General features: G+C 49.1%; 1 protein-coding gene across 2 annotated transcripts in view; it reads left to right on the top strand.

Annotated features, from left to right (window-relative positions):
* The window catches only part of MN1 (MN1 proto-oncogene, transcriptional regulator), an 83626-nt gene that overhangs the window by 26870 nt on the left and 31079 nt on the right, over window positions 1-25677 (top strand). The window contains exon 2 of one of the 2 annotated variants that reach the window (XM_053959388.1): window positions 2719-7744. The exons of the other annotated variant lie outside the window; for it this stretch is intronic. Coding sequence (XP_053815363.1) covers window positions 2719-2906 — 188 coding nt within the window. The 3' untranslated portion in view covers window positions 2907-7744. Of the gene's footprint in view, window positions 1-2718; window positions 7745-25677 lie in introns of those variants that run through there. 2 annotated transcript variants of the gene reach the window in all.

Raw genomic sequence — 25677 nt, 5'->3', positions numbered from 1 at the left:
TCCGTGCTTTCAGTGAGGTACTTCATGACTGACAATGATTTATCTGGAACTTGGCAGCTGTGAGGCAATGATGTGGTGACACCATCTTGCATTACCTGACTAATTTTAACGTGCCGAGTCACGTCCATCTCAGCTACCAGAACTGCTCTGGACCGTGGACATTGTGGCTGGGGAGTGCCAGGACACCGTGGCTGTGAGGGAGGAGGCAAACAGGATGGCTGGTGAAACAGGTCTGCTGGGAGAGTGTTACTGTTCTGCACAAGCATCAGGCAGTATCTCGTGCTTAAGAACATAATTCTTACCAGGTGGATTGGCACAACTTTAATTTTTTGCTACAAAGGTTTTTTTCCTGGAAAGCATCATACTCTTGTCAAGACAGAAATACTGGAAAAAAGTAAATTGCACTGAAAATTTCCATCCAGATTGGCTTTAAGAATTCTTGTGCCAGTGCAAGCTTTGCTGCGAGCTCTCTTTGTTTTGGATTTGAATACGTCATTTTTTGTGCTCGTTAACGACAGACAGGAGAGCTGGAGCTCCCACAGTGGTGTCCCATGGTGAGCAGTGTCAGTCAGTGTTGGCTTTGCAAGCTGAGGCTCAGTTCCTGCTCACCTCTTGTACTTGAGTTTTCCTCTCAAGCTAAGGAATCTTCTGTGTGGGATTTTGCTTTGATTTCTTTATCAGTAGTTTGCTTATGAATTTTATCCACAGCAAATGGCTTAGAAACAATTTGCTGATTTACAAACAAATAAGCCTAATTTTTAATTCTCTAATTCCTTGTGGCACATGAACTTGTTCACATAGTCATTGCTGAGGACCAGCTCTGTTCTAGGTGTTGGGGTGCCTGCACAGCTGGAGCAGGGGAGCTCTGGCTCTGATCCCAGCCTGGGAATGTGCCACCTCTGCCTCGGCTATTGGGGGTCTCCTGCAGCCCTTGTAGAAACACTGCTGGGACCCCTGGGCCCCTTGTGGCAGCAGTTCAGCTGTGGGACTCTTTCCTCTTTCTCTGCAGGAGAGGAAGAGAGCTGCTGTCACAAGGACTAATCTCGAGGCGCTGGCTCTTCCTGTGCCGAGCCCAGCATGTCCTGTGCAGTCAGGGAGACCTAAGAATAAAAACAGTGGGTACTGCATGTCTTGTGAACAAATACAAGTAAGGAAAACATTTCCTGTTCACAATTTTCTGCACAATCCCATCTGAGTTTGGAATATTTTATAAATAAAAAATGTCTTAGGTATACTTGCATTCTGGACAGTAACTTAAATTGAACACCTGGTCAAATAGCAGTTATTCAGGGAGTTTGGGGTTTTTGCCCTGTGATTTTCCCAAAGCTGTAGGGCTCAGGGGTGACAAGAAAAAAGAATAAAAGCTCCACATGCTGGGAAGGGATCTGTGCCAACACCTCGTTGCCTGCCAGAACTTCAGGTATTGCCCAGCAGCCTCCGCTCTGTGCTTCTGCTCAGCCCCTCAGTGCTGCCTGTTCATCAAAACTGACTAAAACCACCCAACCCAGCTGTAGGGAGCTGGAATCTGTTTGGGTGTAGATCGTGTGAGCACCTTTGCCCTGCTGCTGCTGGATGCTCCACTGGAGCAGCACGGGATGGTGCCTGGAGAAAAGCAAGAGCAGGGCCCATCTCTGAGGTGTGCAGTGGAACTCTCTGTGGATTTTGCACTTTGCAGCACTGACACAGGGCTGAGCAGGCAGCAGTGCTGCTCTGGAGCCTGGTTCCTTCTCCCAGCATTTATGGCATCATGTCCTCAGATTCTTGGTAGTTCCTGTGTGATGTTATACTGTTTTTGATATGAGCATCTCTGACATCCTGTGATAATCAAGCATTGATAGCCTTTTCCAGTTTAAACTAGGGACTTCCAGGCTAGTTTAGCACAATTTTTTAACATCATTGTGATTGTGTAACAAGCTGTTCAGTTCTGGTTTTGTTTCTGGTATAGCAGGAGGTTCAGTGAAAGTAGTATGAGTTGCCCCATGAAGTGTGGTATCCCTACACTGCTTGGCTCTGTGGAATAGGAGAAAGGTGATGGGAGGAGAAGTCCTGAGATGTTAAAATATTTACAGCTGTTTTTTGGCATCTTTGTCATGTTCTACCCATTTTAGCTACTGTTCACATTAACTGTAAAAGCCGGAGGAAAAAGGCCTGTGGACATTGTTTAGGATGTTTCAAATAAAGTCTTACATTTCTGTGGTTAACAGAAACTAATGATAGCTAAAGATCATACCAAGTCCTAAAATGAACAAAATTTTAAGAAAAATGTTATCACGGTGCTCCATTAAAAGAGGGGAAGAGGGAGACCAGTGCTGGGACTGACCACGAGGGCACGGAGGGTTCGGGGCTGGCTTCCTGCTTGGTGGTGTCTCAGCATCCGTTTCCAGCAGCAGAGGGTGTGCGGGGAAGGAAAGTTCCCGATTGTGCTGCGGTCTAGGACACACTCATCGGTCCCAGGTCCATCCCTGGCATTCAGACACGTCGCTGGTTTCTCTCAGGTGGTGTTCTTCTGGCCTGGTGAACAACCAGCCACGGGAGCTCGGGCTGGGGAGGGGGAGCCATACCTTTGGTGGTGACTCGGTGGTGGTGGCACGGCATCCTCCGAGCCGGAGATGCAGGAGAGGGGCGTGGGGAGAGGGTGTGGCAACACCACTGGCAGGCTGTGAGTTGATGGGGTTGCTGTCACGGGTCTCCTAACCTCTCTCTGTGAACCCTTTCCAGCCCACGACCTTCCCCCGAGCAAGCCCTCGGCGGCGGCGGCGCAGACGGGCACCCACCTGCAGTGCCTCTCGGTCCACTGCACGGACGACGTGGGCGAGGCGAAGGGCCGGACTGCGGTGCCGACGTGGAGGTCCCTGCACTCGGACATCTCCAACAGATTCGGGACTTTTGTGGCTGCCCTGACTTGAACAAAAGAAATTATTATTTTTTTTCTTTTTTTAATTTCAAAGGGCCGCTACTGCTAGGTGGACTATTTTTCTAGGTTGGTACCTGCTTAGTGGCATATGGACTGGAAAGGGTTAATTTAAAGTAAACCTCAACTTTTTTTTAATCTTCTGCCACAGTATGTTACCAGTGTTAACCCTTCTGCAGTTAGCACACTTTTGCTTAAGATTTTCCTGCTAGACCACTTTTTCCCATTATTCTGTAACCTTGGCATACATTTATAGATGAGGCCTTTTCCTTTTTCATCTCAGTGTGTGTCCAAGTCACGTATGTCATAATAAGACAAAGATTCTCCTCTTCCTCCTCCCCCTCCTTTTCTTCCTCATTTGCTTTGTTTTTCTTTTTCTTTTTTTTTTTTTTTTTTTTTTTTTTTTTCGTTTTGTTTTGCTTTGTTCAGTGCTTATTAGGATGGTGATCCTGAGGAGCAGCAGTTCAGGAATAAACACCAGTGAAAGTGAAATGGTCAGCATTAAATCATACGTTATAGTGACACCCAGCTTTTGCCAGTCTCATACAAACCAAGCAGTTGATGCTCTGTTGAATGTTCAGGCATGGACCTGCCCTTTCCTGAGAGAATGAGGCTCTGCTTTCAGCCTCATTTTGCTCTGTGCCTCCTGGTGAGGCCAGGATGCTCTTCCTCTGTGTACCTGGGCGTAGCCCTGGGATGGAGCTCTGTCATGAATGGGCTGGTTCAGGCACAGGAGGGAGGGTATGGAGAGGTTTTTTTGAATAAGTTTAATAATCATTATCTCCTCCTCCAAAGGCCCAGGCTCCTTCTTGCTTGCCTGGGCCCAGTGGTGCTCCTGCAGTTCCCACTTTATTGGTAGTGGAGAAGAAAATCCCCTGCACCCTGCCCATTTTTTGCCCATTTTAAACTGTAGAAAGATGCTGTTGATTGGCAGCAGGTCCAGTGTCCCCTGCACTCACCTGGAGGTGCCCCAGCCCCTGCCACAACAGGTCCTATGTCTCAGTGCAGTGGCAGGGGTCAGGTATGGCCCAGGTTGGAAGATGCAGGGGGCTGTGTGCCCAGGGGTGGCATTTCCTAATCTGCCAGGGCAGGGAGACCTGGTGTGAGAATCCCCCACACTCATTCAAGGCCCCGTTTCTGCCACGCACTGAAGAGCAGCGTTGCTGGATGCACACAATAAAAGGAAAGCCATACTTTCCTGCTCGGGCTAGATAATGCTCATTTGAGACGAAAGTTGGAAGCAAACCAGATAAACCCACGACTGACACGATGGGCTGATTCTCCAGTGGTTTTACGTCACACTGTCCATTATTTGTGTGTCCCTGTGCCCAGGAGTGGCCCCGTCCTGCCCCCGCGCCTGCAGCTCACCTCCCACAGCTCCTGGAGCTCAGGAACAGCACTAGAGGGTTTGGTTTTGGTTGTGAAATAAAGGTTGGCCTCTCTAGGGTTATTTATTCATGATTTCACAAATGTGTCCCTGCTGAAGGGACAGAGTTGAAGACTGCTTTATATTTTATCTTTGATGATTGTGCTGGGTCTTTAATTAATTTTGACGTAATATTCTTGGTAGACACCAACGGAGAGGAAATTCTGCCTAAAAAGCCAAGGGTGGTCTGGAATCCTCACTCTCAGTCATATGTGGCTTCAGAGAGACTCACAGTGTTTGGAAATGTGATTTGAATGTGCTCTTATTAACCATGCATGGATTGATTTATGGGTCTGGTCAATGAATTGACTTTGGATAAATTTGGATAGTTTTTAATCTTGGTTTTCAATATTATTTTACTTTGTATTAAAGCTGGAGCTTCCACAAGGATGAGGATTTTTGCCCATCCTGGAGCAAACTGGCTGTGGAACTGCCTCACACCCACTTGGTTTGGATCAAAAAACTGGGATGGTCTGTACCTCTGTCGGGGTGTGCAACCAGGAGTGCAGAGCTCCTCCTGCACCTGCAATAAAATGTCACCATCCCCAGTAAAGCATCTCCTAGTAATCACTGTCAGCCCCCTTCCAGAAGATGCCTCTTTGCCTGTGATTCCTCAAGTCCTGGCTTACCTAAGTGTATGTTTGATTTTAAATCCTGTCAGCAGAGCACGTGTGCTGCTGTGGGGGGCTCAGTCTGCAGCAGGGGGCCCTGGGGTGACACCAGTCACTGCGTTCCATCACTTACAGCTGAAAATTTTGGCCAGGTTCATGGTTTGGTGACATTTCTGCTCAGAGTGCAGTCCCTTGCCTTGTGCTTTGTTTTTAGTTTTTCCTGCTGCACTGAAGAGAACAGGTTTTTCAGGCTTCCTGAGGTCAGGGATGCACACCCTGTGCCACGGGAAGGAACCTGTCAGGGAACACCGAGTTCAGATGCTTTTAAAGAGAAATCCCTGTTTGAGTGGAGCTGTGGTGGCTTGGTCTCACCACCCGGTTCTGCTGGCTCATCTCAGCAGCTTGTGCTTCTCTCCTGGAGTGTTGTTCTCATCCACTTGGAACTTGCTTTCTGGAAATGCAGAGCGTAAGCAATTCCTTTAAAATCAGTGGAATCCTGTGAGGTGAGGAGGTGTCCTGAGGCCAGGGGCTGTGTCTCCAGGTGCTGAGCTGTGCAGCGTGGAGCCGTGGGTGTTGTGGCACTTGGCCACCTCTGGCTCTGCTCGGGGCAGTGGATGCAGTGCAGGGTTGGGGCTGTCAGAGTGAGGAGTTGAGGCAGTGGCTGGCTGCATGCTGGGCTCGCTGGCCATGGAGTTTAACTGAATCTTATGGTCACACACAGTCCTCTTGCTGACCTCCTGTCTGTTTGATCTTGATTGAATGAGCTCTGCTTGAGGCAGCTGTTAGCCAGGACCAACCAAACCTGCACTTTTAGGGTTTTGTTGCTTTTTTGCCAAAGATCAGAACAGAAGCTCTACATTCTGACCAGGACAGGCATCATGTTCTGCTCATCACCTGGGGATGTTGTACTGACAGCATATACAGAAGGCTCAAGCTTTGTCACAATGCTGGTGGCACCTGCAGTAATTTCATTGTACCCATTTTCTCCATTGATTTTACACTGAATGCACTGATCAGTTTTTTTTAACACATATAAAGTGTCAGCATGGCCTGACATGGTAAGAATGGAAATTATGTCATTTTCTGAATAATAATATTCCAACTGAAACATGTTTGGGAGCTGTAGGTAAAAGCCAGTTGTGGAAGAGGTAAGTTGCAATCTTGTGGAGAGGGAAACTGAGGCACAGACAGCAGTGGGAGACTGAGGGAGCAGTGGCAGGGCTGAGCTGCACTGGGATCTGACCTCTGCTTGCTGCAGAGCCCCGTGCCCAAGGCTCACATCCTTCAGGGGCCGAGTTGGGTCAATAGGGGGAGAATTTTATCAGATACGTGTTCCCCAAATGCCTGGGAGAAACCCCTCGCCTGTGTGTCCTCCATGGCTTCCAGATGGGGGGCAGCTGGACAAGAAGCCAAAGAGCGGTGGGACGATGCACAATCTGCTTTGGATTGTGAACAACAGCTACAATGTGGCTTTGCCTTTTGCCGTGGGGATTCTCCCTGGCCCGCCTGGCGCCGGAGGCTCCCACACAGCCTCGGGGCTGGGTCGGGGGAGCCAGGACGTCCCCCACCTCCTGGCCCTGTGCCCTGCCTCCCTCTGTGTTCCCTAAAACAAACCCTGTGCTTAGTCTGCAAGTTGCGGTGTTGTAGCAGACCGAGCAAAGTTCCCCTTGCATTTCAGTTGGGAGGAGTGATCAAATACCTCTTTGCCAAAAAAGGACAGAATAGGCCTCATTTATTAAATAGTTTTGCAAATTTTCTCCAGATCACATTCTCTTGGGGTTACTTGCTCTCTGCTGTTTGAGCATCAGTAAGGGGCTTTTAGGCTTGTTACTTAGCTAAGGTTTTCACAGTGTCTGAGGGTGGAAGGGGATGAGCACCAGAATTCTGTCACCTGGATCACCTGGGGATTTGTGCAGGTCCTGTGGTCTCCATGGTCACTCTGGGGCTGGCTGGCCCTTGGGAACCTGGGATTGGGACTGGATTTCCAGGCACCACCAGTAAGGCAAAAAGTTCCAGTTTTGGGAGGTGGAAGGGATGAGGTGAGCAGCAATGGCACTGGGTGGGTGGGGGGGACAACAAATCAAACTGGTACATTTGACTTATTTTTGTTAAGCTGCAGTGTAAGGTTTTGTCAGCTACTGGATTCACAGCTGTTCAAGGGATGGTGTGTAAGAGCATAACCCATTTTTATAGAATTGTTTCTTCTTTAATGCTTAAGGCTAATGGAGGAAATAGTCTAATTTTGTCTTAGAAATTCTCTATTAAAATTGTTGCTTTGAGTCCATCCGCTCATAGGTTCTGACTGATGAAACTGCAGGTTCTGATTTCCGGCAGTTATAACTTTATCACTATTCACTACCCAAGAATATTACAGCTTTAAAACAGCCTTAAGCAAAAGGATATTATTTCTTTGTACTAAATTTGGTTCATGGAAAAGAAAAAAAAAGAAACCTCAAAACACTGGTAATCCGTACTGCATTAGCAAACTCTTCTGAAAAATGTTATTGCACATGTAAAATATGAAAACTTGACTCTGCTGTGTGTTAGGCAATCCTGTAATCTTTTTTTTCTTTTTTTTTCTTTTTTTTTTTTTTTTTTAATTCTTGTTAAATTCATTTCCTAAATGCTTGGTTGGAAGACTGTGACGATAGCTCATGAAATTGAGTGTTATTTTTCTTTCTTTTTTTAAAATATGTAAAGTGCAGTCTTCTGTATTCCTGCATATTGTACATATCTGTATATGTTTTACTGAGCAACTAAATAACAATAAATATGATGTTAATGGTGGCTACTCTATATTTCATACCAGGTTTGTTGATTTTTTTTAGTAAGTCCTTTTTCCCAGGGATGTGAAGAAGTGAATGGATACTGTTCATATTCAGGTAAGGCCTGGACCTTATGATGGGTACAAATTTGCCCATGATCTGGGCATGTGTGGCTCCCTGGGGCTCCCAGGAGGTTTGGGGTGCACTTTGCTTTGCTGATTCCTCTCTGCCATCAGTGGCGTCCCTCTGCCCAGCAGAATTGGTGGGGTTTCAATTTTACTTATTTTTGATCCTGAGGGAGGAAGAAACGCAGTGTTCATTGCAGCTGTGCAGTCCCTGCTCTGCAGGGAAGCCCATGGAAAATGAAGACCTTTCTCTCTGCCCAGTTCCCTCATGAGACTGAGGACGGGTTGGGCAGCAAAAGCTTCTGGTGTTGCTCATTCCCACGGTGACCACCCCCAGCCTGTCCTCAGAGGCACTGCAGGATGGAGGCCCTGTCTGTGCACTGAGGTGGTTGGTACCCTCTTTGCTGCTGGGTGGTGGAGATGTCTGTGCAGCTCTGCCCAGATGCTGCCACAGGATCTTGGGGCTGTCCTGTTCTCTGTGTGCCCTCTCTCTGTGTCTTTCTTTCTCCTTGGTCACTGGAGCTTGTCCAGAGGGGCCAGACCATGCCTGGAGCTGTTGGGAAGTGAGAGCAGCCCCCAGGGTAGCTCCCCAAGCCCCCAGCCCTGCACAGCACTGCTCCTGCTTTGTCCTAGTTATTCAGTAAAACTGCCCACGAGCTCTGTTAATGGTTGGATTCACACGGCTCCTCCAGCACACGAGGCCATTTCTTGGCTCCCAGCTCTCCCACTGTGCAAAGGCTCCTTTGCTTCTGCCAGCAGCTGGAGCAGCCCCTCCTGCTCCAGCAACGCTCCGCCCCAAGCTCCTGCTTCCAAAAAGGCAGCAGGAGCTCACTGTTCGCTGCACATCACATTAACAGGTGAAAATCAGCTCACTGGTCTTTGATTTCTGCTCTTGACACTGGCTTTACTTGTCACCTGGTAATGTCACCTCTGCTGATGCTGGCACGGTGCCTGCCTATCTCAAACACTCGCCTTCATCCCAGGGCACTGTGCTCAGAGGCTCACCTGGTCTGTGTCAGAGTTAAGCATGGATTATAGTTTATTAAGTAAAGAAAAGCAAGTGGTTGGTCCTGGGGCTTTTACAGTTCTTGCTCTCCTAATCGTTTCCTGTGGCCTGTGACTGTGCTGAGAGTTGAAATCTGTCTGTAGCTGCATCTCTTTCTTTGCCCAAGCCATTTAACTGATTTAATTATGTCCTTTGAGTTACTTTCTGCATGAGGCTTTGGAATTCCTGTCACGGAGGAGACTCTGTAAATATGTATTGTATGTTCAGCAGTCAGGAATCCATCGGCAGCGCAGCTGGATCCCGTGTGCTGAGATCTGCTCAGCCCCTCCGTGGCCACCACGATGCCATGTGGCTGCTGGGCAGCTCTTCCCCTGCAGTGCCAGCCAACATTCCTGCAGTGCTGTTTGGGGGCTCCTGTGTGTGACTCCAGAGTTGTTTAAACCCCTTTTCCCCCACAGTTTGGGTAAGCTGCTTGCAGATTGCTGCTGGTGCTATGAGAGTATGACAGAAGGCATCTCTCTCCATAAAAACCAAGGTAAATAAACACAGGAATGAAAGTTTGAGTCAATGGCATCCTTTTGGCTGAGAAAGTTGTTAGAAAATAGAATCCCATTATAATGGGTTTCTTTTAAAATCGAGTATTTCTGGAAGTCCCTAGGTCATTTGCCTGAAGTGGTTCCTCTCCTGCCTGGGAGACAATTTGTAGCTCCCCCAGCAGTTTAGCATTATGGCCAATAACATCACATATATTTTGCTTGTAAAATGTTTAAAAACTCTCTGCTCAGGTGAGCTCTGTAAGGCTGTGCCTAGAGGGCAGAGGAGTGGATGGGGGTGATGTCTGTTCTAAGCTCTCCTTTCTGAGATGTTGGCAGAGCTCATTAATGACAGTGCAGGAAGTGGAGGTGATAAGACCTGAAGAAAATCATGAAGGTCATCTTTGGTTCATTAGAGCAGGGTTGTGCCCTGTTTTCTAATGCTCAGAGCTCTGACCAGCACAACCAAAATGGGCAGAGTAGTGGGAGGCCTTAACCTTTTAGTGAAAAATAATCAAAGCAACCAACCAAACATCCCTTTATTCCAGCTGTGGAGTGGGGATGATGTTCGAGATGGTGGAAGGGGATCCACAGCTGCCTATTTCCAGCACTGGCAGGTAGCAGTGGGTTTGGGCCCTTGCCAAACCTGGGTGGGAGGTGCCACGGGTGCTCTGACAGGACCTTGGGGGTCCCTGGTCTTGGATCAGCATGTGATGGGGTATGGGAGGTGGGATCTGTGGCTCCTTTGCGTTCTCACTTGGCTATGGACACGTGTCACCATGTCACCATTGCTGAACCCTATTATTTCCTTTTAGATCGTGCTTGTGTCACACCTGTGAAACAAGGAACAGAGGAGGAGCCCTGGTGAATGGTTGCTGTGTCCTCTTAGGGGTTTCTGTTAGCAGTCCACAGACAAAGGAGCTGTTGGAATGTCACCCTAAGTGTGATATTGAGACACTCATTTCAGCCTCTACCTCGAAGGAGGCTGAGAAGTTTGATGTTATGAGGGCTCATGCTCTGCCAAAACATCCTCCTGCTTTGGGGTTAACTGATGGAGAATATTCAGGGCTGAGCTTCAGGAGGTGGGAACTTCTCTCAATTTCCTTTTATCCTCTGCAAAATGCCCCTGTCTCCCTTCCCCCTTTCTTCCCCCCACCCCCTTTTCTCTTTATAAAGCTGGAATTCTTCCAGACCCTGCTCTGGGCTTGCAAGAAAACTTTACTGTGTAAATTTGCTCTTTGTGTTGGGAGTCCTTTGTTTAAACAGCATTGTGAGCTTGCTGGGGAGGGTTGGAAAGAGGGGGAGCTGGGAGGAAGAATTTGAAAAGCCCTGACCCCTGATGAATAAAATCCAGCACATTAACACATTCTTCAATAAATTCATGATTGCAGATAAGGTGGGAGTCCCCAGGGCCGGGCTTTTCATTAACCCCCTGCTGACTAACCCAAACAGACGGAGTGTTTTGTCAGCGCTAGGACAAGCAGAGCCCTTTTGTGGTGGAGGGGCCGGGTGAGCATGGGGAGCGCTCCTCCAGGAAGCCAGGTTACAAAATGGGACTCTATTTCAGAACAAACTCCTTTTGGTTAGTTTGATGAGATTACAGAAAGGAAAAGGCTTTAACAAGGGGCTTATTGAAGCTAAGTAACTGTTCTGAATACAGTGAGGACCAGGGCAGAAAACATATGATTCCCAAGTAAACAGGCGCCTCGACAGTATGGCCGAAAACAACAAAGCTGGACATGGTCTGCGTGGTGCTCCCGAGGCATGAGGGAATCCTTGGAGCCATGAACCTGTGTGGGAGCCCTGCAATAACCTGTGCACAGCACCCAGCACAGCAGGGCACTGCTGGCCAGGGCTGCCCTGCACTGTGCACTGAGTGCTGGGCTGGAGAGTGGCCTTGGAGAGACACGAGCACCATGTCTGCAGTGTGAGGTGTGCCTTGTCCAAGGTTTCAGCCTCTGAAACCTTATTTGTTCCTCTGGTGGAAAGCCTGCTCCAGGAAATAGTTTGCTTTTGTGGAAACCTAGCCCCAGAATGCTTCCCTCCCACATTAGGGAGGTCTTCTGGGTTGTTTATTAGAATACCTGCATTTTTGAATGATCTGAATTCTTTGCCTTGTGTTCCCAAGTCTTGGTCAGCCAAGCAACTCAGAGTATCACTCAGCCCAAAGAAAAGTTTTTTTGGATGAAACACAGAAAAATAGTGCGTTTGTCCCAAGTTCCTGCTGCCTGCTGGTGATGAAACTGTGCTTTTCCTATTCTGCCCACCCTCTTAGGAGGTAACAACTTGTGGTGGACTCCAAGCTTTTCACAGAGCAGCTCGTGCCCAGTTGAAGTGAATCCTGTCCTTTGGGAGTAAACTCCTGCACTGGACACTGCACACGTGCACCCAGAACCAGGTGGGCCGTGCACACCCCTCCTGCAGACCTGCACATCCCACAGAAAGCACACGAGAGCTGCAGTGCTGGGGCTGGGGGCTGCATCAGCCCTGCCAGCTCCCACCTGAACTCTGCAGGCCCAGCCTTCTTCCAGTGCTGTGTTTTCAGTGTGCACTTTCATTTACCTGCAAGATACGATTTGCAATTATTTCCCATCGCTGCTAACAGAAGCTTTTTGCTAATTTCCATGGAAAATAATTCCTCTCTTTTAGGGGAACTGAAGTGTTCCAGCTGACTGCTCCTGCCCCATCAGCATTGCATCTCCTCTCCTAAATGCAAGGGTAGGTGCTGGGTTTGATGCCTCAGAACGTGACTGGTGCAGCCTCCACTCCGTGCTGAGCTCCTGGCCTGGTCTGCCAGCAGTTCTGTGGTGATATTGGGGAAGTGGTTGACAATTTAAGCCTGCAATCCCTTGTAAACAAACACTGTGTCTGTCATGGTCTTCTCTCCCAGCAGCAAACATGGCAGGGTCTCCTTTGCAGTCTGTGTGAAACTATTTACATTTCCAATGGAATAATAGTTAATAAAGATAGGGAGAGAAATATTGTATTTGTATTAAAATCGTATTATCTCAATTCATGGGCCCTCAATGTCCCTTATTCTTGATGCAGTGAGATTAAACATTGTCAGTTTCCCTAATTAATGGCCCACACCTTCATCTCTGAGAAATCTCTGTCTGGCTCAATGCTGTGCGTGGGTTTTGGCCTGAAATAACCCCAGTGTAATAACTCTAACCCCTAACCCATGTGCAAACAACCTCCAAAACATGCTGGCCTTATAAGCCTGATACTTCTTATCAAGGCTCTTGCTTAGGAGCCCAGGTGAAGGCAGCCCTGTGTGTGAGAGTTTACTGCTGCATTAATGCAATTCCTTATTTTATTGTCGCTTCATCTCATTGACAAGAAGTATCTGGAAGAAAAAAACCTCGTAGTTTGGGTACATCCAAATGATGGGTTCAGGCTCTGGCCGTGGGTCTCTGTGGCCTGTCTGCCTTGTGCCAGGCTGAGGAGCCTTTCCCTCTGAATGTCCCTCCTCAAAGCCCTCTGTCCCCTCACTGCTGGCAGAGCAAAGGCAGCAGTTTAATGGTTTGAACACATGGCTCTGCTGGGCTGGCATGTTCAACTGGAAGGAGCAGTCACAGCTCCTTCCCATGGAAAATCCATCTGTTCCCCTGCATTCCCTGGTGTGTGGGGTCTCGCTGCTGGGGCAGGGGGGACAGTGCAGTGGGTATTATTTGCCATGCACCCTGCTCAGCTGAGTGACGCTGTGCATGCTGGAGGTGGTGAAGAGGGGGTGCTCAGGCACTTTCCCTCCCCTTCCTCTCCTTTCATTCACTATCTGAGACTTTGCTTTGTAAGAAAAGGCTGTTTTTTACGTTGGGGCTGTTATTTATTCCCCTCAGCTGTGCTCATGCTTGCAGAGGGCTGCAGAGCCCCTTGGAAGAGCTCCACGGGCTCCACGGAGAGCCAGGGCTGGGCTTGGCAATGGGGGCTGCAGAAGGGGTTTGTTCAGGGTGGAGGTCTGGGGATTAATCTGAAGACAAGGTTTTGTGTTTCTTTTCCCCTGGAATAATTTAAATTTGGCTCTTTCCAGGCACTGGAAACCCTCCAGCAAAACTTGAAGGGATAGTTGTGGGGCAGAGGGAGTGTGCTCACCGTGCCCCAGCCAGGCCCAGGACTCCCAGTCCCACAGACACCCAGGAGTGGGGTTTTGTGAGTAGTGGCCATGCTTGGCTGAGGTGTCACCATCCCGGCAGGATTTCTGTTTCAGGTCGGCCTCCCTCGAGCACTGGTACCGTGCCCATGCTGTGGGCTGGGATGTTTTCTCTCCATCCTGGGCAGGCTGTTGTTGGACAGTCATTAGCTGGTCACAGCTGGCCCATTGCTGGCCTGGTTGGATGGGGGGACAGCTGGATGCTACATCCCAGCGTGCTGCTCTGTCCGCTGTGGCTGCACATCTGCTGTCCATGCAGCTGGGGCACCTCGGCAGTGACACACGGCCGAGGGAATGGCACAGGTAGCTCCCAGCCTGAAAACAAAGGCATTTCATCTTAATTTGAGCTGTTAAGAAGTATCTCTTTTCCTGTGATTTATGGAGCAGGATCAGGCTGGGAGGCCCAGGTGGGTCCTGCACAGCCCACGGGGTGTGACCCGGGTCGGGGCCCAGTGGGGCCAGCACAGCCTGTGGTGGGGTTGGCTCAGCCTCGCAGCACTTTGAAGGCTGTTTGTGTTTGATGGGCTGATGCGTGTCAAATGCAATCCAGCTTCCCACTGTCTGCTCTGGCAGCCCCCTGAGGTTGGCCTTTGACAGATAAAGCACCCCCTCCCCGAATTTCTGATTTCACACTGATGCACAAACATTCTTTGGCAATTTGAGCCTATTGTATTAAAGTAGTTAAATTCCTTAAGCATGTGCCTCTGAGATGACAGTGGTGATATTCATTACAGAAGTACCGGGGTGGTGGCAGTGCTGGCTCTCTGGCTCTGCCAGACCTGTAGCAGTGATGGACCCTGAGCCAGTGGGAACCCTCCAGAGGCTGTGGATGAACCACGGGTCCACGGAGCTGTGGACACTGTGGCACACGCTGACACACAGGACACCCATGCTGTCTGCAGTGCTGCAGCATGCCCATCTCTGCTCTCCCTCGTCCTTCCTGTGCTGGAGCAGCCACACTGGCCACGGGAGCAGGAGCTCTGTGTGTGTGTGTGAATGAGGAAGTGTTAAAACATGAATCTTTCTTCCATTGTGCCCTTGTGCTGGACCTTAGAGAAATCACTCTGCCTGTCCTAATGTCACTGTACTGTGGGACTTGGCTATTGGACCTGGACTGGAAGCCTCTTTTTCCAGCCATGAGTGCCCATTGAGTCCAGGAATAGCCTGGAAATCAGGAGAAAAGGTCTCAGAAAGGGAAGTAGCTTTGGCAAATGCAAGAGTTGAATTGTTCTTTGCTAAGTAGAAAAGCTGGAGGGGGCACCATTGCTGGGATGTGTTACAATCCTGCCTCTCCTCTGTGAGCCCTCGCCTCAGAAACTGCGCCATGTGATGGAGTCACTTGTGAGTTAAGATTTTGTTTCAAATGTCTTAAGTTATTATTGATGCTTGAAAAGGTTACATCTGCAACTCATTTTCTATGTCATTGACGTTCTTTTCTGACAAATAATTTCAGAAATATGCAGCAAAAAGTTTTGGCCCACAACCACTGCAGCTCACCAAGTGTGCAGACCAAATCTTTACACATTTTGTACAAAAAAGCTTAACTCCTCATGCTCTCTCACAGCTCTGCCTGCACAGCCAGGCACAAGGAGCACACAAAGTGCTTGCTGCTGACCAGACCTTGCTGCTTGTGCAGTGCCCAGGTGGGTGACGAGAGGCACAGTGGGCACAGGGTATGGGCACAGGAGCTCTGCTCCCTTCCTGCTCTCTGCCATGGGTTGGGCTGTGAAGGGCTGACCATGTCACTCTATAAAGTGCTCAGTGCAGGATGGAAACACAAGGGAAAGAAACTGGTTGTAGTCACGGCCACATCTTCAGTTCCAGAGAAACGCAGATGGGGAAGGGAATACTTGCTGGTGGTGCCAATCCTTTATAGTTCTGTTGATGCCCAGGATTTGATGTGCAGGTGTAATGTGGTCGCAAGACCTGGAAGAGCTTCAGACAACAAACCTGAAAGGGAGAATTCAGTCATTTTCCTGGGGCAGTCAGATGCTGTTTGCCACTGCTCCCCACCATGGTGTCAGTGACTGCAGCCAGGCATGCTATTCCTGGGCTCACAGGAGCATCCCAGACTGCTCCATGCAGAGGGACAGGCTTCCCAGCTTCCCAACTGCTGTCACGGCATGGTGATAATTTCAGGGACACATGATCCAGATCTTTTGAATGAGAAAGCAGTAAGTGTCCTTGAATTTGTGGTTAATGCCCAGGTGTGTGAAGGTGAAATGCGAGACTCGCCTCTTAGGAATCATCATCAAAGCCAAGCCTCATTCACGTGGTTTGCTTTGGAAGGTGGAACTTGTCTCTTTAGGAAGCACTGCCAATGTCCAGCATAGCACTTGTAACAGACAGGAGCTTTTACAGTGCTGCTCAGACAGAGCTGTGACCTCCTTCTGGTCTCATTAAATGTTAGGCAATTGACACATTCTCTTCTGTTATCTGAATTTCCAGCCTGGCTGAGAAAGGTGCTGCTGCAGCAAGCTGGGTGAGGTTAGATGTCATCTGAGTGTCTCTGCTTGATGTGCCTTTGCAGGCAGAGCTCAGCAGGAACTGTGCTATTGGGATGAAAGCCACAGCTTAACCTATGGGCGGTTTGAAATAACTTCATTGTGGAGTGGTATCCAGAGTGAAGATGGGACTCCACAGGAACGCTTCCCTTTCCCCAGCTTGCCTTTGTTGTTGCTGCTTTGGTGAATATTAAGAGGGGTTGCTGACCCTTGCAAGCCCTCGACCTTTGTATCTAAAGGCTGGTGGAGAAGAGGCTTCTTCTCAAACTCGCCAAGGCAGTCTTTCCCCAGCGCTCTCCTTTCTTTGCCAGCATGACCCTATGGAAATGCGAGCTATGGAAATGCACCTTCAGAGCTGCCACCCTGGGAGCAGACTCCTGCACTTCCACCGTGTGTGGCTGACTGCTCTGCTTTGCATCCGTCAGGCAGGGTCGTGTCTTCCCTGGGATGGGAATCTGCAGGTGGTCTGGCTCACATCCTGCAAGACAGACCCGGTTGGTCAGGGTGATAAGAATGATGGAAAAGTGCAGAGGGAACGTGGGAGGCACATGGCTAAAGGGTGCACCTAGGCCTAAGGGAACAGCACAGGAATGGCTGTGCTGGCTCTCGTGGGTGGCTGGTCTGTGCACAGCGTTGCTGCTTTCCATTTGGAATGCAGGACCATGCAGGGACTGTCTCTGAGCTGAACGGTGCCTTCAGGAATGGGGGGGGATCAGAGCTGCACGTTTCCCAGAGGGGGACACGTCTTCTATAAAGCCAGACCATCCTGCAAATGGCACAGGAAAGGCAAAGAGCAGTGGAGCAAATCTTTTACCCCTTTGCCCCCCTGTTCTTGCCACTGATGAAGCAGTGAGGTGTGAGTGTGATGTACCTTGCCATCAGTGGCCGTCAAAATCTCAGATATTTACTGAGGGCCTTTGCCGTGGACTGGGAGCTGGAAGTTCTGGCTTCAAACCCCATGCTTTAGCAGCTAATTGTTTCTTTTTGTTTTATGAGAAGGTGCCTAGTGAAGCAAGACAATAACTTTAAAAACTGGATTCCTTTGGTTAACACAGCTATTTTGAGCCCTCCAAGTCTTTTTCATGGCTCTGAGGAAGCACAACGTAAAGGCAGATTATGACATAACAATACCAGTAACATAACGATAGCAGGCTGTCTCTTTTGTCTGTATTTTGAATGCTTTTCCTAATGACAGTTAATATTTGTCCTTCAGCTAATTTTTTCTTTAAAATTTCTAGCTTACTGTAACTGAGTTCATGTATTTGTATTTTACACTTGTATTTTTTCTATCTTACTTTTCTTCTTGTTCTGCAGTGCTGAGAGTTTCACATTGTACCATCTTCTTTTCATGTGGAATCATGTCTGCAAGTGGAAATGTAGCTCCTGTTCTTGCAGCTCAAGCTGTGAGAGCTCTTTGCAGAGGAAGGCATGTCATGCACAGCCGTTCGCAAGGTCCCTGCCCCATCAGGTCTTGAGATTCTTTGAACTTCTCTCCCTTTGGGGATCTGTGCTTTGCTGCCTAAGAACTGTCAGAGGATGTGACTGTTTTCCTCTGGTTGGTGAGGATGTTCCCTAAGATGTGTTCCCATTAATCCAGCTGCATTAGGAAGCGCAGTGCAAGGCTCACACTGCTGAAGTGAATCTGGTCCTGGTACTGGAGCCCCTGTGATGGACAGTAATGAGATGCCAAGTGGATTTGCAATGAAAACCCAACTGGCTGTGCATGCAGGGCAACAGGACAGCGGCTGCTGTCATCTCTCGTTTTGCAAACACTAGCAGCTATGAGGATTTTTTAATGTTTCATGATATTTAAGGAGGTTTTGTTTCTAAAAATCTGGTAAAACATCTCCCAGGCTCCCTCCTGTGCAGTACCTGTCAGCCTTTTGGGACCAGTCAATATTAATTTGAGACCCTTGGGAATTTGTTTGGATGTTATGGTGCTGAACACAGTTTGTATGTCCAGACAGACAGACTCACTGTGTATGTTCTCCTGCGTGGAATCACGGGTGTTTCTGTTGGCCCTGTCTGTCTGCTCAGAGTGTCATTCAGTGGATGCCCATGAGACAGATGTGCTAATGAAGGGGTAGGACTTTTTGAGGAGGAAGTGGTGGAGATGAATACCTCTTCCAGGCTGTTGGAAGAAGGGACAAAAATTATATTCTGTCAGGAACATTCTCATTCTGGTTGCTAGAAGCTTCCTGCTGATTTGTAGCCTGGGTTTATTCCTGGCCTGCTTCTTCCTCTGTGTTCCCATGACAGTTTCCCATCCCTTCAGTTTCCATAAGGCTTTTCTTTCCCAGTAGTTTTCTTTCTCTGTACTGTCAGTGAAGCATCCAAACACACTTATTTTGGAGCCTGAGCAATGCTAGTATCTCTCGTGGGGTTGGCTCTGCAGAGCTTTGTCGGTCCTGGTTGCTTTGCCCCTGTTCTGGTTGGCCTCATTTTCCCTGGGTGAGTGGCATCTGGAGGTTTGCAGGTTTGGTTACTTGCTGCTGTAGGAGATGAGGAAATACTAAAAACAATAATAATGTGAAAATAGTGGAGTGAAATTTCTGTGCAGTCTGGTAAAGGCAGAAGGGATCCTCCATAGGTGTTCTTAGGGTGACGTGCTCTGCCCCTGGTGTGTGAGCACAAGCACTTCCCTGCAGGACTTCTCCAGTCAGCACTCATGTGTTTTAGAGGAGGGGAATTAATTAAAATGACTTGATAGATTTCTTGCTTGGGTGTAATATGAACTGTATCCTCTGAGTAAGAGGATTTGTGATCCGCTGGTGGGCAGAATTGCCATCTATTTCCCCTTGTTGTTGAAGGTCTAATTGAGCTTTCTGACTGTAAGGAGATCGATGTGCACAAGCTTTGATGGAGCTCATCTCAAAGAACGCCTCTTCCTGCCGGAGCAAACGACATGAAAATGAGTGTCAGGTTTTAGGGCTGAGCTCAGCTCCTGGCAGGAGCAGGTGACAGCCAGGTTTGCAGCCCTGGTGCTGCATGGAGGGGAGCAGAGCAAGGGTGGTGCTGACTCCAGAGGCCCATCTGCCTGTCCCAGGGGTGCTGCTGCATCCCCAGGGGTCACAGGGGGATTAAAGTGGGGATTTGCCCAGATGAGGAATGAGGAAACTTCTCCATTTTAAATGAGACTTCTATACTTTTCTAAACAACTAGCTATAATTTCCCTGGTATTCCCAGGCTACCTTCCTGCACCATGTGCTTATAACCATGTTTTCTGTGGTATTTTTCTCAATGAGATAATGTAAAATGCTGCTGCTACCTCAGGTTAGCTTTGTGCTTGTGGGAAGATCATTAAGTCCAAGCTATAACCACAGCTAAAAAATATATTGCTCCTCAGACCTTTGGTTCATTGCTCTCCACAAAAAAAAAAAAAAAAAAAAAGACAACATGCAGATCATCTTCCAGGAAGACTTACATCAGGGGAGTGCAGTGCTGAGGTGCAGCCCTCCTCTCTGTTGGGGGGAAAGAGCCCACTCAGATATTGCATTTTTAATTCTGGTCATTTCTTTGTAATTTGCAGAGTAGGGGCATGATCAATAGAGTCACTTTGTAAATTGGTGATAGGAAACATAATTAACAGTGTTAAGGATTTAGCTAACAGTGTTGGTTAGGAATCCTAAATGACCTAATTTGTGACATGGCTTGTGGCTGGGGATTTGGCTGACATAATCAGGTGTCAAGCAAGACACCTGTCACTCGTTCATGGGTGGGAATATGGATTAATCTGAAAAAAAGCAAACACCGGTGGAGGGTGTGTGAGCTGCTGGTGGTATGGGGAGGGGCTCTGAGGCATGAGTCACTTTCAGAGCCTTCAGGTTAAAAACCTGCGTGGCAGAAGGTGGAATGTGGAGGTATTTTGTGCAAAGTGTTGATGGTTTATTGATGTGATGATGATCCTTGGCAACAAGTTGCATGTTGAGGTCTGAGGTCTGCCAGGAAGGTGGGTAAGGAAGGTCTCAGGTGGCACTGGGGCAAGGTGGAGGGCTGTGAAGATGTGCTGGGAGGGCAGTTTGTTTTCCCTGTTGCAGCAGGGAGCAGAGCCACTGCCTGAGGTGGGTTTGGGGATGGCAGCACATGTACAGCTCTCCTGCACTGCCCCTGCCTGACACTTGTGTCAGACAGCCGTGGGCAAGCCCTGAGCTTCTGGAAAGCCTTCAGGAGACATCCTGCATGGAGCACTGTGCGGCCCACAGCTGAGGAGAGCCAGCTGCCCAGCGTGGCTGGACCTGCAGAATGTCTGCAGTTGGTGTCCCCGTTGTATGGCAAGCCACTGAATCTGCATTTTCACACGTGTGAAAGCAGAGCAAGGGGGGACCCTTCTGCATCTCTAGGCTGGGAGTGTTTGAGCTCCCCATGCCTGCCATGGGGCTGATGTTCTGGAGGATTCCTTGGCCCCTAGAGCGCTGTGGGGGCTGGCTAGGTGCTGTGCTCAGAGCAGGGCTGGTGTTGGGTTTTTTTTTGGTCAGTTTTTCCCTGGGTGTGCTGCGTGTCTGTGGTGAGAGCAGGGATGGCCAGAGCTGGTTAGCTCTGTGGCCATGTGAGCCTGGGGGAGGCCTTTCCTTGCCTGGGGCTGATGGCTGGGACAGAAGGTGCTGCTTTGGGCCTGCCGGTGACACAGGCTGGGACTGGCCGTGCTGGACCTCCCTGCCCACCCTGCCTGCTCGGGCAGAGGCTCAGTGCCCGGCCCCGTGGCTGTCTGCTGTCATGGCCACAGTTTTATTGGTGCTGCAGCTCGGCTGTGGCCCCTCTGTGGAGGGGCTGTGCCCATCTCGCCCATTCTTTGGAGGCACGGTGGGGGATGGCACTGGTTGCTTCCATGCTGCTGCCTGCTGGGCCTGGATGTGACATTTGGCTGGTGCTGCCAGGCCACCAGGACTGTGGAGCTCTTTCTCTGCAGCTTGTTCTCCTGGGGCACAAATTGCATCTCTTAAAGCACTTAATAAACTAACAATGGCTTGAAAGGAGGCAGTGAACAGAGTGACATCCCTGGGAGGCAGTGAAGAGCTGGAGGAGGAGAACCTGTGAGGAAGGTGGGCACAGAGCTGCTCTCAGGAAGGTGCTGGCTGCTCCTCTGGTGAGAGCTCCAGAGCCCTGTGACCTCACCAAACTGGTGGAATGTAGTCCAGTGTTGTTCAGGATCCCATTGTACATTGGGAAGCAGAACCTGAGCCTGAGATTTAATTCTGTGCTGCAGAGGGAGGGAATGTACTCAAGCTCTTCCTTGGACTGATGTGGGATGGGCACTTTGGGCAATAAATAATGTGATGACACCAGGACTTAGGTGCTTGTTGAGCTGCATTGATTTCATGCAGAGGGCTTGGCTGTTGTATTGATCTGGGTCTTTCTGTACCTGCAGAGCCCGGGGAGCGGGCAGGCCGGTCCCAGGCACACGTGGCTGCGTGTGTGATGTTTTACCAAAGCCTTTTGGTGCTTTGCACGCAGTTGCTCAGCAGCTCTGGGGTGTTTGCTCAGGTGCCTGTGTAGGGGAAGAATCTCCCCAAAGGGTCATGCAGTTAATCATTGCTAGCTGCCCATAATGGATGGGTGAGCAAGAACCTCTGTATCTGCTTATAGACTTTAATTACTCCCCTGTAATTGAGCCAATGCACAGGCTAACCTAACAGAAGTAAAATACCCTGAACTGCCCCATCCCCACCCCGACCAGGCTGTTTTTTCCAGACATTTGTCCCAAGCCAGAACCACTTGCCACTGTAATAAGGAAAGCAGCAGTCTTCAGGGTCACTTATCCTCCCTGGCTGTGCCAGGCCTTGTTCCCCCCCTGACCCTCTTGGCTAACCTCCTCATTCTTAACGGGGGGCTCTCCTCTTGTCTCTCAAGGGCTAAACTTGTTAAAATGAATCACATTTGGCATATCTCCCCGTGGTGCCTCTCCAGATAAAAGTGGTCCCAGCTCGCATGCTCCATTTTTGTTTTGTTTCTGTATGTGGCAATTTTCTCTATACAAAACCCTCTTTTGTCAGTTTGTAGAAGAGATTATGGGGAGACAAGAGCCCGCCTTTTTTATATCCATCTTGCACTTTCTCATGGCTCCACGGATGGTATTGTTCGTGGCCAAGGAACAATGACATTTTTCTGTTCCCATATCTGATGTGATTAAAGGAGCTGCAGAGCAGAAGTTACACTGAAGATTATAATGAACAGAGGGGACCTTGCTACTGGACATAAGATGCAGGGGAAGATTTTAGCCCTGGATTTGCTTCCTGTAAAAAAAAACAACCAAACTCCTTTTTTCTAATCTGCAGAAAATGTCTGAAATTATGCCCTGGGTGAGGCTGTAAGTGGACAAAGTGCATCCTGTCTGTGCTCTCCTGGCTGTGGTGTGCCTTCCCATTTGGCTCAGTGTGTGAGTGGCCACCCTCACTCCCCAGGGAGCTGCCTCACCACGTCTGGGAGAGTGCATTTGGACCAAAAAGCATGAGGAAGAGGCTTGCCAGCAAGCTCTTAGACCAGGGGCTGTAGCCCTTTTAGAAAGACCAGAGAAAACCCTTAAAAAGTTTTATCTGAAAGGACCAGAGACGTCTGTGAAAGAGCAGGAGCTGGGAGAGCTGGTTCTGCATGGCTGGGCTCCTTCCCATGAAGCCCTTAACAGCCAGGAGGGACCTCCTGGGGGGCTTTGGAAGGGGCTTGAAAATTGCTGAGGGTTTTTAACCTTTTTTCCTGGGGAAATATCCGTACTGGCTATGCTGGCTGGTCTGTGTCTGCAAGAGCAGGAGCCCTGTTACAAGTCTGCAGGGGCTGCTGAGTTCATGTGAAGGGCAGTGACAGGGCTGTTCATGTGCAGAGGGGGTACACTGGAGCACCTGGGTCTGCAGGCACCAGATCTGCTAGATAGGCACTCCCACACTTTGATTTCAGTTTCCAGAGCTGTGGAAGAAGGGCATCTGAGATCTTTTGGTGACTGGCACCCTTGCACAGGATTAGTCATCCCAGAGCTGGCCTCGGGAGGGAAGGACATGCTTTGTATTGCTCTGCACACACTGTTTGCTGTACACATTTGCTTTTCCTCTTGATAACTTCTCTGTGGACTCCTGCACCAGAAGCAGTATTTACCAATGCATATTCGATCTGCTGTGTGATGCTGGGATGCACAGCTGGAATACTAAGCTGTCTCCATCATCAATGGACAGAGAGCACAGCAGGCTCTTGCAGGAGGCCCAGTTTCACAGCAGCACGAGCACTGCAGCTGCAGAGCCTGTGAAATCTGTTCCCAAATGCTTTTGGGTATGCCCACCCATGCTGTGGCTGTGGGAGGCCTTGGGGGTCTCTTGCTGAGTGCCTGAGGCTCCCTCTGGTCTCCATCCTCTCATCAGGAGATGGAGTTGGTGGGTGCACAGAAGCAGAGTCTGGCACTGATGCCCACACTGCTGCCTGTGCCCTGCCCAGCATTGCCAGCAGCCTTGGGTACCCTTTGCAAAGGGATTTAGGTGCTCACATCAGCTGGATTTAGTTCTTGGCTCTTTGGTATTTGCTTTTGCTTAGTGTTTCCCTTTGAGCTCGTGTAGGCAACTCAAATGACTGCCTCTGTGTAAAGAGGAGAAGGTTTATTACAAAAAATTGAGTTTCTGGTGACAGCTGCTGTTGCCATGCTCAGTGTTGGATGGCCAGAACAAAGGGGATCTCTGTCTTGAGGTCCATCTGCTCCTACTAGGCAAAAAGTGAGGTGCTGGGCAGGTAGGGCTGTGACAGGGGAGACACTGTGGTAGTGGGGCACCCTCCAGCTCTGCTCACCTCTGCATTTTCTCAGGCATGCAACTGACTGCATTGATTGTGGGAAACGTGTTTGTGCTCTCCCCTGAAAGGAAAAAAAAAAACATATTTATTGTCCAAAAAAGAAATCCTTGGTAGGCTTCCAGAATACATGTGATCCTGTGTTACAGGGGAGGGTTAATCCTGGCTCGAGGGGCAGAGGCTGGTGTCGGCCAAGCAGCACAGTACACAACATGTTAAAGTTCTAAAAGGAGGGAGAAAAGCTTCTCTACCGACAAGGTTAGGCAGGGATCAATGAATCAAAGACATAGGTATTTCATAAAGCAGGTGGCAGGAGGCAGCCCTTGGATTACTAGAAATAATGTGATATATTAGCCCTTGATTTGGCAGAGTCTGCCTTATACTAAAGAGGAGGAGAGTGTAAATTGTGATGATTTGTGTAGAGTTTCTGACATTATCTTGGCATAAAAAGGGCAATCTATATAGATAAATGCACTTGATTGAAACCGTGCATGAGAACTTTTATATGCACTTTTTTCATTATTAGAGAGGTCTGGGATGGACATGTGGAGATCTGTATAAAATTAGGGTTTGTAACCTTCTTTGAGGAAATTATTTTGCCAATACCAAAAACCCCAGGATTATAATAAAGCATCCCTGGCTTTCTTTTTTGTTGATGGACCTTTTTTTGCATTAGTTGATTAATACTTGTTCCACATACAAATGCACTTTACTCTTTGTGCATTAGAAATCCTGCCTGCACATAAGCTGTTAAAGCCATCACTCCAAAATCAGCCTGCTTGAGACTTAGGCTTTCCAGTCAAAGGGCTTTTTGTTTCCAATTTGTGGCATTGCAGGGCTCCAGGTTTTGTCTTTTCTATGTCAGAGCAGGCTGCTGGGATCTGAAGTCTTGGGCCAAGTGTGTCTAGGCTGGCAGGAATTCAAATTCTTTGCTCTGACTTTGTAGGGCAGTCTTCACAAGTATCTCTGTGTGAAAGTCAGGTCAGTGCTGGGTTCAGTTCATCATGTTGGGATTTGAGGCCCCTGGTGCTGTGCTGAGTGTCCCTGAGCTTCTGTCTGTGACTCTACAGACCAGCAAATTCTGTCTGTGTGTGCACACAAAACTCTTAGCACAGTATGTGCCCTGGGGACTGCTGGATCCAGAAATGGAAGGATTCTTTCATGTCAGTGCAGGTGTCTGACGGAGTTCCTTAACTCTGCTGAGGACAGATACTCCTTCAGATCTTCTGACAGCAGAGCTCTGCATGGCCAGGACCCTGCCCATGGGAAGGGCCAGCTCCATCTCCCAGCTCTGATGGTCCTGGGAGCCCAGCACTGCTAGGGGCAGGCAGCCCTGGGCTGGGGATGGGCAGGTGGGCTCTGTGCAGGGTGTTTTGGACAGCCAGTGTAACTTCCCTGGCCATAATTCTTTCTCCTCCATTATTTCATTGGCTCTAAGTGTTCCTGCTTCACATAACCCTGCAAAATCAACAGTTGAATTTAATATGACTGAGTAATTCATATGGCACAGGTACCGACAGTGGTAATTCAGCCTCTAAATTATGATCATAAATTTCCATGGCATGGCACTGCTGAGGGGGGTGATGATTTTATTGGGCAGAGCAGAGTCACTCAACTAATTAAACAGGGAAGGAGCCTTTGGCTGCTGGAGGAGCAGCACAGCCTGCACAGCAAGTGTGGGGCTGGCTTGCAGCAGGGCACGGTGTGCTGTAATTGTGCCAGCCTGCTCAGACCTTCAGTCAAAGTTGCTGCACTCCTCTGCAGAGGTGACAGTGGTGGCTCTGTGGGCTCTGGCTGACCCTGTGCCTGGGCCAGAGAGAGCAGCTGGCCAGCCTCAGGAGAGGGCAGGAGGCTGGCAGGGGAACTGAGGGCAGGTGTGCCTCCTGCT

Source organism: Vidua chalybeata, chromosome 18 (assembly GCF_026979565.1).
Source record: "Vidua chalybeata isolate OUT-0048 chromosome 18, bVidCha1 merged haplotype, whole genome shotgun sequence".
Taxonomy (NCBI): domain Eukaryota; kingdom Metazoa; phylum Chordata; class Aves; order Passeriformes; family Viduidae; genus Vidua; species Vidua chalybeata.
Note: the sequence above shows the minus strand (reverse complement) of the source record. Positions and strands in the feature narration are given on the sequence as shown.